The sequence below is a fragment of the Schistocerca americana genome, chromosome 1 (genome assembly GCF_021461395.2).
Source record: "Schistocerca americana isolate TAMUIC-IGC-003095 chromosome 1, iqSchAmer2.1, whole genome shotgun sequence".
Lineage (NCBI taxonomy): Eukaryota > Metazoa > Arthropoda > Insecta > Orthoptera > Acrididae > Schistocerca > Schistocerca americana.
The window spans coordinates 810,870,897-810,888,672 of NC_060119.1; the positions used below are offsets into that span (position 1 = coordinate 810,870,897).

Genomic DNA, 17,776 nt, shown 5'->3' on the forward strand with positions numbered 1-17,776 from the left:
TGATAACACCATACAAATGCATTTTTACATTTGCCACAGTACATTACAATATGAACCAAAGAGAACTGAGCTGGAGCGAAGTTAAGGGATTTGTCACAAGAAATAACAGAACTGTTAAGCTGCCAGATGAACTGAAACTAATGCACGCAGCTTTTTCACATGTCACTGTTGAATGCTGGCGGGATATAGAACGGTAAGTCAAAAAAAGGAGAAAATGCGGTGCCTGAGTGACTTCGTGGATTCTGTCGATTGACTTGCTGTCAACGTAGCAGATGACAGTTCCAGCATTGAAATGCATTTCTCGGATTTGGATGAGGAAGGAGCTAAGAGATTACCGGATGACTGACTGTAATTAATACCTTCCATGCCTTCAGTTTTCAACAGTACTGTGCAATCGTTGCAGTATGCATTTGTATCACACACAGTTTGTTTGCAAAAATTACCCTGTGTTAAACTTAGTAATTTTAATCACTGTTGTCTGTAATTAGAATACTATGTTAGGTGAGAAATAGAGCATGCTTTCCGTCTGATCACCTAAGAAGCGTGTAGTAGTGCTGGAGTTTTGCTGAATATTATTTCATTCTCTTGAAAAATTAAATGGCTTTCAAAGTTGTATTGTTTCTGTGGTCATCTTATTTTACATCTGAACTGCAGTTGTTCATATCATTGCAGGTTAGTAGGACCAGGTGGCTGGCCAGTTCCGTTCAAGTCAAATGTGCTGTTAAAGCTGTTGTCCCGCATTATCGCTCAGTCTATGTGCATGTAATACAGCTTAAAACTTATACATGTGATCATACTTGACTGTACTGGACGTAGCTTGGCTACTTCTCCATGTGAAACGAAATCCAATGAGATTGAAGCAAATGTGGAAGAATACATGGGGTAATGTTTACATCAGGTTTATTCTTTTGATGAGCACGTATACTAGCAGATTTCTCACATAATTTTGGAAAGTGCTAGCAGTAAAATACTACCAAGAAGCACACCAAACAGGTTGTGTTCTTCAGTTCATTGTGCAGAAGCTCTGTCTGTTCCTGAACAGATTCTATTCTGAAACATTCACTGCCTTGTAGCAGCTGCCTTCACATCATAACTTGTTAACTGTTCTGGAAGGCAAACTCTGACAACCTTATCAGGAAAAATTGCTGAATGGTCGAGTGGATTCTCCTGCTTAGACCCATACATAAATCTTCTTGTGCCTTCAGCTCCCAAAATTTATCTTTCCTGATTATAAACTTTGCTCTTTCTGCTGCCTATTAGGTGATCATCAAGACATCTTATACATTTCAGAGGAAGCATACAAAATTCACATGATTTGTGGGCTGGATCTCCACAAATCCCATATGCAGCTTTACTTTTACATGTGACAAATATTAGACTTTTTTTTTTTTTAAAGGCAACCATAGACCTTTAACAATGTAGTTTGCAGTACAAGATTTCTTGTGCACTGTGAAACTTAAAATCACTTTAGGCTTCTTGAAAACATCATAGTGGCAATTTGTTCCATCAATGGATACTTATTCTGAGGTCTGATAAATCCAGATCTGTGAGACAGTCTTTAGCATTTATCGTGAATGGCTTGGTTACATGTAGCCGATTCCTGAACATCCACTTAAAAAGTTTAGCTTCTCTAGCAGTCTAAATGTCACTAACTGAGGCAATGCTAATATTTTCGTGGCCTACCTAGCCACAAGGAAGCAACACCATATTTGGAATGCTTTCAAACTTGCTTTATCATGTTCTTCCATCAGTTGTTGTAGATTTATCTGTTCTATAGGAAAATGAATGTCACTCATTTATGTTAGCCCAGTTTAGAAATCTGGAAACTCCCTCTAGGACTACTGAGAATAGGTTAGTTGATATGGAAGCTTCTTTCTTAACTCTTCTTTCAATTTTGAATTTATCATTATTGAGATAAAGTCTGGTGAATGTTTATTTTGTGAAATTAAAACTGATGTACAATTCAAGAGATGCAAAGATAAATACATATGATATTTTACATTATCCTGCAGAATGGATATTCTGAATCCATTGGGTATGCTATACCTTATATGGATACTGCGGTGAGTTTCCCTTCAAAGTGTGCTTCAGAATGACAATAAAGAAATCATAGGAATTATCTTGAGCTAGAACTTTTGCCCACAGTCAGTTTTACTTAACACACCCATGTTTAAGCTTAGTGCACAATGTGGCAAAGGAAGTTGTTGTTCATTCTACAGCTTTCGCCCATTCACTTCATGTATGATTCCACAAAAGTAAATACTCCTTTTCCGACTCTTTACTCATGATACATCAAGCAATATTGCTTCAGTGATAAATTCCACTAAAAAAGTGACAATTTGCTCAGGCCATTCCTTAACTTCCATTGCTAAACATGGACATACTACTTGATGTTTAATGGACCTCACCTGTTATCCCTTCCAGAAGTGTCTTTATTTCATCTCTACTGTTTACTTTTCCGATTCATATTCTGCACAAAGAATTAAAGAATACTTCAATAGTCTGTTATTTTTATTGTTTTCACTTGTTTCTCTTGGCAAATTTTCATTGCAACTTGTCATAACCAATCCAAAACATTTAAAATGGTTTTAATTAATCCATCATATTCCATCATGTCCCTTTTACTGCTTATATGGAACTATTGCCTTGTCTTTAGTGGCTGCCCTGCTCCATTTGAGACGTTCTTTTCTTTCACTTTCACCATACCTGCAACTGCTGTTGGCATAAGGACCAATAAGAAACACAAACATTGCCTGCAAGGTACTACAGATTGCATATTATTCGATTTATTACCAGTTTTTCTCATCAGATGAGTGCATCTTCAGATGTTCATTGTCCTGACAGAAAGTTAAAGGTTTACATCTGAGTTGAACTTTAAACCTTTAATATATTGCCATCGAAGCAAATTATATTTAAAGATGTTCTCATCTGAAGAGGTAAACTGGTACTAAATGAAATAGTATGTAACCTGTGGTGATTTCTCGCTACATTAATATGTACCTTTTTTAAACAACTCTTTTTCTACCTCATCATTATGTTAACGTGTTATTGCAAAGATTTAAATTATTTCTGTGGAACAACTTTTGCTTATTTTTAAAACAAGTCTTAGTATTCTGTTGGAGATTCCTTCAGTCTTGTTGTGGCCTTCAGTGTGAAGACAGGTTTTAAACAGCTTTTCATGCTAGTCTGTCCTCTGCAAGCATCTTTATCTCCATCTATAATTTTTACCCCCACAGTTCCCTTCGTAACCAAATTGTCAGTTCCTTGATGCCTCATATATGTTGCATCAATCAGTGCAGTCTTTAAGTCAAACTGAAAATTTTCCTTTTTTCTAATTCAGCTTAGTATCTTTTCATTAGTTTTGCAGTCTATGACGTTCTTCTGGAACACTACATTTGAAAAGCTTGTTTGCTCTTCTTGCCTAAACTGTTTATTCTCCATGTTTCACTTTTGTACAAGACTACACTCCAGATCAGTACTTTCAGAAAAGACTTCATAGCACTGAAATTTATATTTCATATTAATAAATTTATGTTTTTTCACAAAGTCCAGGACTGACCTGATGTGATGAGACAGCACTTGCCTCCACTCCCTGAAAATCTGACTTGATACTGCATGACCACCTTAGTGGGTCAGAAAGTTTGCTTATTGGGAAGGGATACAAAACACTATTTAACTGTCTGAACAGTGATTTTTCTTTGCTGTGTGAATGGAACTGATAAAAATTATCTGTGATGAGCAGTTTTAGTCTTTCAACTAACATTCATTATATTTGTCAGATAATGATTCAAAAATCTGAGTCTATGGTATCTGAAACTTATTAAATTAGTAAAACAAAACTTCAACAGTCATTACCTTCACATATTATACAGAAGTAAAATAATACATTTAGTACATAATGCTGTATAGGGGATCTCCAGTTCGTCAGTGCTGTGGGCCACGTATTACCTCAAACTGGACCTTAGTGTATATTTGTATAGATTTTGCTGTCTCACAGGTAACATTTTGATAGATATAATTATTAAGTACATTATTATTTTTAGAAGTTTTTGACATTGGCTGGCAACAGCAGAAAAACATAACCAACTGAAAGTACTATGTCACTTTAAAGATTTTAGAACCCAGAGGCAACTCACACTTTCAGATAAGGGGTGAATATTGGTGAACAGCCAAATATTGTTGAGATTTGACATCACACATGTCTAGATACAATTGCTACTAGTCAAGATCTATTGGATTTTCTGGCTTTTTTCAAACTAATTCTGAATTAACAGTGATGTCTGTGTAGCAGGCAGCATCCATCATTGGTTTGCAATGATCATAATTATTTTCTTTCAAGAAGAGGGTGGGGGAGTGGGCCAGCTGTCATTCCTTGCCTATTGCTTTGTACTTCCTTGAACAGCTGCATTTCATGAATGTCTGGAAGGCACATTCAGATCCACATTGTATGATTCCCTTAATTCTCACTAAGATGCGAGTAATGTATCTTCGTCCAGTTCTTAACATTGTCATTTTTAACTGTCCTACATGAAATATTTAAGTATTTGATAGCTTTAGAGTTCTGCTTTAAATCAACAGTTACTTCAAATGAAGAATAAACCAAAGCCTTATTTCTGAAGTCAGGTTGCTAGTATTAAACGGCAGAGGTGGTGCTTACTTAATTTGCTTCTCTGTAATCCCTGTGTGAATCAGTTGGTATGGCAAAGTCTTTAGGCTGCTGTCAGGCTGAGCATGCGATTGAACCACACGGCTGATAAGTCTCTGTGTCAAGGCTGTGTTGGCACATGAGAGAGTTGGAAAGTGGATACTGATGAGGCTTTTTGCTGTGTCACTGAGTATGGATGCCAATGATGTCAATGGAAGTAGGGCTCATGGGAACTACTCATTAATTGAAGGATGTGGTTCAGACACATGGGAGAGCATATTGGGTGGACTTGGCCTTAATTTGCGGTCCTATCTATGGTGGGGTTGAAGGAGATGTAAGCTAATGCACTGCCACCCTTTTAAAGATTTCCAATCCACTTAAGATTTAGTGTGTATGGAGTACATGAAATGATTAAATTTACAGATCAAAAGCACAAGCAGTTCTGAAGTACCAGGTATCGACCCATGCTCGAACACCCATATTAGTATGTGGTGTAGACTCCACAGGTGGCACGGCATGTGCTCACACTGGCTTCCAGTCAGTCATCCAGTTGATGAATACTGTCTTGGAATACATTATGCCATGCCTGCTCGGCGTGTTCATGTAGTTAAATAAGAGTTGTTGGATGGTGAGTTGAACATGACGCTTCTCATCTCATTGTACCCCACATGTTCAATTGGAGGCAAGTGCAGAGATCATGTTGGCTGAGAAAATTGATTCATGTCTTGCAAAGCTCACTGTGTTTCATGGGCAGTGTGTGGGTGGACAATACGTCACCTTCCTGTTGCAAGAATGGCAAAAGATGGGTCTGACATTATTCTACACATAGTGAGTGCTGGTTAGTGTCCCCTCCCGAAACCCCAAAGATAAAAGAGTTTCAGCTTCTCACCCCAGACCATAAGGCCTAGGTTGGGACCAGTGTGTCTTGGATAAATGCAATTTATGAGACAGTGCTCACCATGTCTATACTGTATGGGTAGATTACCATCACTTGCATGCAGGCAGAATCTGCTTTCATCGCTGAAGACCACGCTGTGCCACTTCATCTTCCAAGTGATCTTCTGTTGGCACCAGTCAAGCCATGCATGACAATGCTGTGGCGTGAGTGGAAGACAGGTTGGCAGACAACACTGAAACCATTATCACTAATATTCTATCTCCCAGGTAGCATATGTCATCATCGGATCAAAATCGACATTGTCTTTCCAGGTATAGTAATTTTTGCTGGTAGTGTGTCCCTAGAAGTCAGTCAGTTTCGTGGCTAATGGGGGCTAGTTGAAGCTATAAGTAAAGAAGGTACTAGACTGACATTGAAAGTTTTCCCACAGTGCCAACCTAGCTTGACTTTCCTGAGCGAATTTTCACTCCGCAGCAGAGTGTGGGCAATTTGAAACTTCCTGGTAGATTAATACTGTGCGCCAGACCGAACATAGGACCTTTGCCTTTCGCAGGAAAGTGTTCTACTGACTGAGCTATCCAAACACGACTCATTACCCGTCCTCACAGCTTTACTTCTGGCAGTACCATCCTCTCCTGCATTCCGAACGTCACGTGCAAGATGTGCATGAGAACTCCTACGAAGTTTGGAAGGTGGGAGATGTTCTGGTGGAAGTAAAGCTTTGAGGGTGGGTCGTGAGTCATGCTTGCATAGCTCAGTTGGTAGAAGAGTTGCCTGAAAAAGGCAAAGGTCTCCGGTTCGAGTCTCGGCCTGGCACACGGTTTTAATCTACCAGGATATTTCTAGGCTGATTTTGTCGGTAGACAGTAACAAGTTTAGCAAGCCGTCTGCTTTTCTATAGGGAAGTGGATGTGACACATGAAACAGACCATAATGAAGGTAACACTGAAGAATAGCAATAATTCTTTGTATGCTACAATGTACGCTGAGGTGACGAAAGTCGTGGGATAGTGAATGCACGTATATAGGTGGCAGTGGTGTCGCATACACAAGGTATAAAAGGGCAGTGGATTGGCAGAGCTGTCATTTGTAGTCACGTGATTCATGTGAAAGGTCCCGGTGTGGTTGTGGCCCCACAACCAGAATTAACAGACTTTCAACTCGGAATGGTAGTTGAAGCTAAACACATGGGACATTCCATTTCGGAAATTGTTAGGGAATACAGTACTCAAAGATTCATAGTGTTAAGAGTGCGCCGAGAATACCAAATTTCGGGCATTATCTCTCACTGTGGAGAATGCACTGGCCGACGGCATTCACTTAGCGACTGAGAGCAGCTGCGTTCCTGTAGAGCTGTCAGTGCTAACAGACAAGCAACGCTGCCTGAAATAACTGCAGAAATCAGTGTGAGACGGACGACCAGCGTATTCGTTAGGACAGTATGGCGAAATTTTGCGTTAACGGGCTATAGCAGCAGACAGCCGAAGCAAGTGCCTCTTCTATCACCACGACATCACCTGCAGCCCACCTCTTGGGCTTGTGATCATATCGGTTCGACCCTAGACGACTGTAAAACTGTGGCCTGATCAAATGAGTCCCGATTTTAGTCACTAAGCGCTGATGTTAAGGTTCGAATGTGGCGCAGACCCCACGAATCCAGGGACCCAATTTGTCAACAAGGCACTGTGCCAGTCAGTCATGGCTCCATAATGGTGTGGACCGCGTTTACATTGTCCAACTGAACTGATCATTTACTCGAAATGGTCAAGTTCGGCTTCTTGGAGACAGTCTGCAGCCATGGATGATGGTCTTCACGTTCCCAAACTATGATGCGCCATGTCACCATCCACAGTTGTTTGCGGTTAGTTTGGACAATTCGAGTGAATAATTTGGCCACCCATATCATCATCATCATCATCATTTAAGATTGATTCTGCCTTTCAGCGTTCAGTTTGGAGCATAGTCCCCCTTATAAAATTCCTCCATGATCCCCTATTCAGCACTAACATTGGTGCCTCTTCTGATGTTAAGCCTATTACTTTAAAATCATTCTTAACCGAATCCAGATACCTTCTCCTTGGTCTACCCCGACTCCTCGTACCCTCTACTGATGAACCCATGAGTCTCATGGGTAACCTTGCTTCTCCCATGCCTGTAACATGACCCCACCATCTAAGTCTGTTCGCCCTGACTGCTACATCTATAGAGTTCATTCCCAGTTTTTCTTTGATTTCCTCACTGTGGACACCCTCCTGTCATTGTTCCCATCTACTAGTACCTGTAATCATCCTAGCTACTTTCATATCCGTAACCTCAACCTTATTGATAAGGTTTCGCTGCCATACAACAAAGTTGGTCGAAAGATTGAACGTTGCACAGATAACTTAGTCTTGGTACTGACTTCCTTCTTGCAGAAGAGAGTAGGTCGTAGCTGAGCGCTCACTGCATTAGCTTTGCTACACCTCGCCTCCAGTTCTTTCACTATGTTGCCATCCTGCGAGAATATGCATTCTAAGTACTTGAAACTGTCCACCTGTTCTAGCTTTGTTCCTCCTATTTGGTACTCGGTCCGTTTATATCTCTTTCCCACTGACATTACTTTCGTTTTGGAGATGCTAATCTTCATACCATAGTCCTTACATTTCTGATCTTGCTCTGAAATATTACTTTGCAAACTTTCAATCGAATCTGCCATCACAACTAAGTCATCCGCATATGCGAGACTGCTTATTTTGCTTTCACATATCTCAATCTCACCCAGCCAGTCTATTGTTTTCAACATATGAGCCATAAATAATATGAACAACAGTGGAGACAGGTTGCAACCTTGTCTTACCCCTGAAACTACTCTGAACCATGAACTCAAATTACCGTCAACTCTAACTGCTGCCTGACTATCTATGTAAAGACCTTTAATTGCTTGCAAAAGTTTGCCTCCTATTCCATAATCTCGTAGAACAGACAATAACTTTCTCCTAGGAACCCGGTCATATGCCTTTTCTAGATCTATAAAGCATAGACACAATTCCCTGTTCCACTCGTAACACTTCTCCATTATTTGCCGTAAGCTAAAGATCTGGTCCTGCAACCTCTAAGAGGGCTAAACGCACACTGATTTTCATCCAATTTGTCCTCAACTAGTACTCGCACTTTCCTTTCAACAATACATGATAAGATTTTACCCACAACGCTGATTAAAGAGATACCTCTGTAATTGTTACAATCTTTTCTGTTTCCACGTTTAAAGATTGGTCTGATTACTGCTTTCGTCCAGTCTGATGGAACCTGTCCCGACTCCCAGGCCATTTCAATTATCCTGTGTAGCCATTTAAGACCTGACATTCCACTGTATTTGATGAGTTACGACTTAATTTCATCCACCCCAGCTGCTTTATTGCACTGCAATCTATTGACCGTTTTCTCCACTTCCTCAAATGTGATCCTATTTCCATCATCATTCCTGTCCCATTGTACATCGAAATCTGAAACATTACTGATCGTATTTTCACCTACATTGAGCAACTCTTCAAAATATTCCCTCCATCTGCCCAAGGCATCAACAGGATTCACCAGCAGTTTTCCTGACGTGTCCAAAATACTTGTCACTTCCTTCTTACCGCCCTTTCGGAGACTGCTAATTAAACTCCAGAATGGTTTTCCAGCTGCCGCCCAGATAGCCGACATAAATCCCTCTGAATATTTGTGGGGCATAATCGAGAGGTGAGTTCGTGCTCGACTTCCTACACTGGCAACACTTTGGCAATTACGGATGGGCCGGCCAGAGTGGCCGAGCGGTTAAAGGCGCTACAGTCTGGAACCGCACGACCGCTACGGTCGCAGGTTCGAATCCTGCCTCGGGCATGGCTGTGTGTGATGTCCTTAGGTTAGTTAGGTTTAAGTAGTTCTAAGTTCTAGGGGACTTATGACCACAGCAGTTGAGTCCCAAAGTGCTCAGAGCCATTTGAACCATTTTTTGAATTGCGGATGGCTATAGTGGCGGAATGGCTCAATATTTCTGCGGGGGACTTCAGCAGCTTGTTGCGTCCATAGTATACAGGGTGTTACAAAAAGATACGGCCAAACTTTCAGCAAACATTCCTCACACACAAATAAAGAAAAGACGTTATGTGGACATGTGTCCGGAATCGCTTAATTTCCATGTTAGAGCTCATTTTAGTTTCGTCAGTATATACTGTACTTCCTCGATTCACCGCCAGTTGGCCCAATTGAAGGAAGGTAATGTTGACTTCGGTGCTTGTGTTGACATGCGACTCATTGCTCTACAGTACTAGCATCAAGCACATCAGTACGTAGCATCAACAGGTCAGTGTTCGTCACGAACGTGGTTTTGCAGTCAGTGCAATGGTTACAAATGCGGAGTTGGCAGATGCCCGTTTGATGTATGGATTAGTACAGGGCAATAGCCGTGGCGCGGTACGTTTGTATCGACACAGATTTCCAGAACGAAGGTGTCCCGACAGGAAGACATTCAAAGCAATTGATCGGCGTCTTAGGGAGCACGGAACATTCCAGCCTATGACTCGCGACTGGGGAAGACCTAGAACGACGAGGACACCTGCAATGGACGAGGCAATTCTTCGTGCAGTTGACGATAACCCTAATGTCAGCGTCAGAGAAGTTGCTGTTGTACAAGGTAACGTTGACCACGTCACTGTATGGAGAGTGCTACGGTAGAACCAGTTGTTTCCGTACCATGTACAGAGTGTGCAGGCACTATCAGCAGCTGATTGGCCTCCACGGGCACACTTCTGCGAATGGTTCATCCAACAATGTATCAATCCTCATTTCGGTGCAAATGTTCTCTTTACGGACGAGGCTTCATTCCAACGTGATCAAATTGTAAATTTTTACAATCAACATGTGTGGACTGACGAGAATCCGCACGCAATTGTGCAATCACGTCATCAACACAGCTTTTCTGTGAACGTTTGGGCAGGCATTGTTGGTGATGTCTTGATTGGGCCGCATGTTCTTCCACCTACGCTCAATGGAGCACGTTATCATGATTTCATACGGAATACTCTACCTGTGCCGCTACAACATGTGCCTTTACAAGTACGACACAACATGTGGTTCATGCACGATGGAGCTCCTGCACATTTCAGTCGAAGTGTTCGTTCGCTTCTCAACAACAGATTCGGTGACCGATGGATTGATAGAGGTGGACCAATTCCATGGCCTCCACGCTCTCCTGATCTCAACCCTCTTGACTTTCATTTATGGGGGCATTTGAAAGCTCTTGTCTACGCAACCCCGGTACGAAATGTAGAGACTCTTCGTGCTCGTATTGTGGACGGCTGTGATACAATACGCCATTCTCCAGGGCTGCATCATCGCATCAGGGATTCCATGCGGCGGAGGGTGGATGCATGTATCCTCGCTAACGGAGGACATTTTGAACATTTCCTGTAACAAAGTGTTTGAAGTCACGCTGGTACGTTCTGTTGCTGTGTGTTTCCATTCCATGATTAATGTGATTTGAAGAGAAGTAATAAAATGAGCTCTAACATGGAAAGTAAGCGTTTCCGGATACATGTCCACATAACATATTTTCTTTCTTTGTGTGTGAGGAATGTTTCCTGAAAGTTTGGCCGTACCTTTTTGTAACGCCCTGTATAGAGTTAGTGCACTACGCCAGAGAAAAGGGAAGTCCGACGCGACATTAGTAGGCATGCAACGACATTTATCACCTCAGTGTATACTGGGCTAAGGTCGGTAGAGACTATAAACGAGTGGTTGTCAGTTCAAAGTTGTACTCCGTCTCGCGACACTATAAGCCAGAGCTCGGAGCGCCTTCCCCGGAGAGGACGATTTACAGGAGCAGACGGGCAACTGACCTCGGCGTGCGCAGAGTGCCCCGCGCAGGTGGAGAGCTGTGTGGCGGCGAGCACGTCCGCGAGGTGGAGGTCTGCGAGGCCGCCGCTGAGCCCGCGCAGGTCGGCGCGCCCCCGCGTCAGCAGGTCGCGCAGGCCGAGCCGGCGCAGCGCCGCCGTCGCGTTGAGCAGCGAGCGGTGCGCGAAGCGCGGAGCCTGCAGCTGCAGCCCGCGGCGGGGCGCCACGCAGCGCAGCGCGCGCGCCCAGCCCTCCGGCGTCAGCAGGCGGCGCTCCAGCGCCGACAGCCCGTCGCCCGGCGCCACCTGCCCCTGCTGGCCCGGCAGCGCCAGCACCACACTCACCGGCGTGTCCGCGCCTGCGCCACACACACCACCAAACGGCTAACATCACAGCTCTGCCGCGTAACCGGCTTCCCGACACTGACGGTGCAAATGGCCGAAAGCGGGATGTTGTGATTTTAAACAGTGGAGAGCAAAATTACTACAGAGACCTTCAGAACAACTAAACGACTGAAACAAGGACGCTGTCTGCCTCCCATACTCTTTTAAAATACACAATATCGCTCAAAAGTATTTTGTATTTTTGAAAAACAAATTTAAGTGAAACAGTATAATTATTAAATCTTTATAGCGTTTCTTTAATTTTCTTACTTATATTACACTACTGGCCATTAAAAATGCTACACCACAAAGATGACGTGCTACAGACGCGAAATTTAACCGACAGAAAGAAGATGCTGTGATATGCAAATGATTAGCTTTTCAGAGCATTCACACGAGGTTGGCGCCGGTGGCTACACCTACAACGTGCTGACATAAGGAAAGTTTCCAACCGATTTCTCATACACAAACAGCAGTTGACCGGCGTTGCCTGGTGAAACGTTGTTGTGATGCCTCGTGTAAGGAGAAGAAATGCGTACCATCACATTTCCGACTCTGATAAAGATCGGATTGTAGCCTATCGCGATTGCGGTTTATAGCATAGCGTCATTGCTGCTCGCGTTGGTCGAGATCCAATGACTGTTAGCAGAATATGGAATCTGTGGGTTCACGAGGGTAATAAGGAACGCCGTGCTGGATCCCAACGGCCTCGTATCACTAGCAGTCGAGATGACAGGCATCTTATCCACTTGGCTGTAACGGATCGTGCAGCCACGTCTCGATTCCTGAGTCAACAGATGGGGACGTTTGCAAGACAACAACCATCTGCACGAACAATTCGACGACGTTTGCTGCAGCATGGACTAAAAGATGGGAGACCGTGGCTGCGGTTACCCTTGACGCTGCACCACAGACAGGAGCGCCTGCGATGGTGTACTCAACGACGAACCTGGGTGCACGAATGGCAAAACGTCATTTTTTCGGATGAATCCAGGTTCTGTTTACCGCATCATGATGGTCGCATCCGTGTTTGGCGACATCGCGGTGAACGTACCTTGGAAGCGTGTATTCGTCATCGTCATACTGGCGTAACACCCGGCATGATGGTATGGGGTGCCATTGGTTACACGTCTCGGTCACCTCTTGTTCGCATTGACGGCACTTTGAACAGTAGACGATAAATTTCAGATGTGTAACGACCCTTGGCTCTACCCTTCATTCGATCCCTGCGAAACCCTACATTTCAGCAGGATAATACACGACTGCATGTTGCAGGTCCTGTACGGACCATTCTGGATACAGAAAATGTTCGACTGCTGCCCTGGCCAGCACATTCTCAAGATCTCTCACCAATTGAAAACGTCTGGTCAATGGTGGCCGAGCAACTGGCTCGTCACAATACGCCAGTCACTACTCTTGATGAACTGTGGTATCGTGTTGAAGCTGCACGGGCAGCTGTACCTGTACACGCCATCCAAGCTCTGTTTGACTCAATGCCCAGGCGTATCAAGGCCGTTACTACGGCCAGAGGTGGTTGTTCTGGGTACTGATTTCTCAGGATCTATGCACCCAAATTGCTTGAAAATGTAATCACATGTCAGTTCTGGAATAATAATTTTGTCCAATGAATACCCGTTTATTATCTGCATTTCTTCTTGGTTTAGCAATTTTAATGGCCAGTAGCGTACACATTTCCGATCTTTGCATCAATAATAAAACACAAATGAACAATTATATAGACTCAAAAGTATTTTATTAAAACTAAACAGAAGAAAAACAATACTTGATTGCATGGGCCTTTGCATGTATTACCACAGCACATCTGGATGGCACAGAACCAATAAGTTTGGCTAGTTGCGCCTGAGAAATCTTTTTACATTGCTCACACAATTGTTTGTAGAAAGTCTCCTTATTGGTACATTTCGTTGGCGAGCTCATCTTTCCAGCTCGCCCCAAAGATGTTCTATGGCGTTTAAATCTGGACTTTGGCTTGGGCATTCAAATACCTTTACTTTGTGCTGCTCCAAAACTGTCTTCACGTGGCCAGAAGTGTGCTTCGGATCGTTTTCGTGCTGGAATTTCCAATTGCGAGGCATATTTCATCTTCTGTGAGGTAGAGACGTTAAAGTAACCTCTGGCGTGCCACAGGGGAGTGTTATGGGACCATTGCTTTTCACAATATATATAAATGACCTAGAAGATAGTGTCGGAAGTTCCATGAGGCTTTTCGCGGATGATGCTGTAGTATACAAAGAAGTTGCAGCATTAGAAAATTGCAGCGAAATGCAGGAAGATCTGCAGCGGATAGGTACTTGGTCAGGGAGTGGCAACTGACCCTTAACATAGACAAATATAATGTATTGCGAATACATAGAAAGAAGGACCCTTTATTGTATGATTATATGATAGCGGAACAAACACTGGTAGCAGCTACTTCTGTAAAATATCTGGGAGTACACGTACGGAACGATTTGAGGGGAATGATCACATAAAATTGATTGTTGGTAAGGCGGGTGCCAGGTTGAGATTCATTGGGAGAGTCCTTAGAAAATGTAGAAATGTAGTCCATCAACAAAAGAGGTGGCTTACAAAACACTCATTCGACCTATACTTGAGTATTGCTCATCAGTGTGGGATCCGTACCAGGTCGGGTTGACAGAGGAGATAGAGAAGATCCAAAGAAGAGCGGCGCGTTTCGTCACAGGGTTATTTGTAAGCGTGATAGCGTTACGGAGGTGTTAAGCAAACTCAAGTGGCAGACTCTGCAAGAGAGACGCTCTGCATTGAGGTGTAGCTTGCTGTCCAGGTTTCGAGAGGGTGTGTTTCTGGATGAGGTATCGAATATATTGCTTCCCCCTACTTATACCTCCCGAGGAGATCACGAATGTAAAATTAGAGAGATTCGAGCGCGCACGGAGGCTTTGCGGCGAATCATACGCGACTGGAACAGGAAAGGAGGTAATGACAGTGGTGCCCTCCGCCACACACCATTGGGTGGGTTGCGGAATATAAATGTAGATGTAGATGTAGATCAGCCAGCAGTGACGCATAGTGCCGTGGAAGCAGTGAGGCCTCGCTAGGTCGCTGGAGGGAGTTGGCACCATATCTGCACACACAAGTCATCTAATTCCCGTGAATTACGGGGAGGGGGCGATGAGCTCTGACGCCATCCCTCCCATCAGCATGATGAAGAAGGAATAGGGATTTATCAGACAACTCCACACTCCACCACTGCTTCAATGTCCAGTGCTGATGGTCATGTGCACATTTGAGTCATAGTTGTCGATGTTCTGGTGTTAACATTGCAACATTCATGGGTCGTCGGATATGGAGGCTCATCGTTAGGAGTGTTCAGTGGACTGTGTGTTCAGAGGCACTTGTACTCTGCCAAGGAATAAAGTCTGAAGTCAAATCCACCACAGTTCGCCATCTGTCCTGCTTTATCAGTCTGCCCAGCCTACGATGTCTCACATCTGTAATGAGGGGTGGCCGCCATACGCCACGATGTCTGGACATGGTATTACTTTGGTTTGGCCACATGTTGAATACACTCACCACAGCACCAAAATGCTTGTGCCAAGCCTTTACAATCTGCCCTTGGCCAAACTCAGACAGATCACACGCCTTCCCCATTCTACACATGGACAGCACGCTCACTGATACTACACGCCCCGTATGTATGTCTGACTAGCAGACATTCCTCGCCAGGTGACGCTGCTATCGCCTAGAGGGGTTTATATCGATAGTAGGTCGGGTTTTGGCTGATCAGCGTATGGTCTATTAATATTTCATCATACTTCAGAGTATCCACTACCTCACGCATTTCGACGAGAGGACCTACACCCGATTTGTGAGAAGCAGCCTCGCGTTATGATAGCTCCTCCTCTGGGCTTAATGCTGGGTCCTTGGTACTGTCTGTCGTTCCTCTTGTTTATCAGCTGTCGAACATATTGCATCTGGTTGAGGACAAGAGATTAAACTTGCTTTCAATACTCCATAGAATTTTTGACCAGTCTTCAGTGGCACATGTTGCTTACTTCTTAGCAAACCGTAGTCTGGCCTTCCTATTTTTTGAACTTATCATAGGTTTCCGAGTAGAACGCCTACTAATCAGGTCTGTGGCTGCCAAGCGACGTTTAACAGTCGAAACACGGACCTTCACCCCCTGTTTACCCGTAGTACTGCCTGAGCTGATTTCTTGGGATCTACCACTGATTGCCTTCGGATGAACCTATCTTCTTTTTGGGTGGTTTTTCGGGATCGACCACTTCGTGCACTGCTCTCTATCGTCCTCTTTTTTTCTGAAGACAGCCTCAGACACTCACGACCTATTCTGAGATGCCAATCAAGGACTGAACTTCGCCTTGATTCAGTACTGTTAAGACAGCTTGTCTGAAATCTACTGAACATCCCTCAGTTTTAGGCATTGCTGTCAGTAAATGAAAATATTAGAATTTGATTTTCTTTATATAGTTGGATATATTGCAGTCTTCACATTCTACAAAATACTTATGAACCCCTTGGAAACACTGTTTACGGCCAGGGTCCATGTTTACCTGCACTCGGTAATCAATACATGTAACCGTGGCGAGGTCAATCAGTCTTCTCTCCGAACAGTCGGTTTGTTTTAATTCCACGTAAAGGTAAACCTGCCTACCAACATACTAGTTCAACTACAAAATACTTTTGAGCAATATTGTGTGAGTAGAAGCCACTGGATCTACGGTGTAGAAAGTGTGTCGGTGTGGGGACTGAAGTAGGGAACCAGTATATGTATAGACTTCTCTGTGCTGATGGTCAGGTCCTTGCAGCAAACGATGAAGGCGATACATATTCTTAGATGCTTAAGAAGTAAACAATTAGGGTTTAAAAATTAATTTCGAGAAGACGGAATACGTACGTTGCAGATAGGAGGGAAATACACACATCAAAAAAAGTTTTGCATCAGCCCAGTTCCCAGAACCCCCGAAGATAGACGTTGTCTGTGAATATTGTATCACAGACATAGTCCTTTTGACTGTTCAGAGATGTCACTAAACCCGCTCAAATATGTAAACAACCATGCACAAGCAGCGCCTATTAGACGAAGGGGGTCTGACTGCCGATCAGTTGCAGCCATTCCACCAGGAAGGAGGTATACGGATCGTGTTGTGTGTAGTTCAACCATGCATAGACGGCCAATAACGCGGTTACTTTGTGCCAGGAAGGGCTCTCAACAAGGGAAGTGTTCAGGCGTCTCGGAGTGAACCAAAGCAATGTTATTTGAACATGGAGGAGATACAGAGAGACAGGAACTGTCTATGACATGCGTCGTTCAGGCTGCCCAAGGGCTATTACTGCAGTGAATGACAGCAGCGCCACCATGTTGAATAATAATTTTCGTGCAGCAACAGGGCGTCGTGTTACTACTCAAACTGTGCACAGGAGGCTGCATGATGCGCAACTTCACTCCCAATGCCCATGGCGAGGTCCATCTTTGCAACCACATCATGCAGCGCGGTGCAAATGGGCCCAACAACATGCCGAATGGACCGCTCAGGATTCGCATCACGTTCTCTTCACTGATGAGTGTCCCATATGCCTCAACCAGACAATTGTCGGAGAAGTGTTTGGAGGAAACCCGGTCAGGGTGAATGCCTTAGACACACTGTCCAGCGAGTGCAACAAGGTGGAGGTTCCCTGCTGTTTTGCGGTGGCATTATGTGGGGCCGACGTGCGCCACTGGTGGTTATGGAAGGCGCCGTAACGGCTGTACGATACGTGAATGTCACCCTCCAACCGGTAGTGCAACCATGTCGGCAGCATATTGGCGAGGCATTCGTCTTCATGGACGACAATTCGCGCCCACACCGTGCACATCTTGTGAACGACTTCCTTCAGGATAACGACATCGCTCGACTAGAGTGGGCAGCATGTTACCCAGACATGAACCCCACCAGTGTGCACAGCAATCTGGACCGCCATCTCTGAAGGTCTCGCTGTATGGTGGTACAACAT

General features: G+C 44.0%; 1 protein-coding gene across 1 annotated transcript in view; it reads right to left on the minus strand.

Moving 5' to 3' along the window:
- LOC124594325 (serine-rich adhesin for platelets) overlaps positions 1 to 17,776 on the minus strand; it is a 111,073-nt gene that overhangs the window by 3,713 nt on the left and 89,584 nt on the right. Inside the window, exon 6 of the mRNA XM_047132691.1 lies at positions 11,381 to 11,754. Coding sequence (XP_046988647.1) covers positions 11,381 to 11,754 — 374 coding nt within the window. The remainder of the gene's footprint in view (positions 1 to 11,380; positions 11,755 to 17,776) is intronic.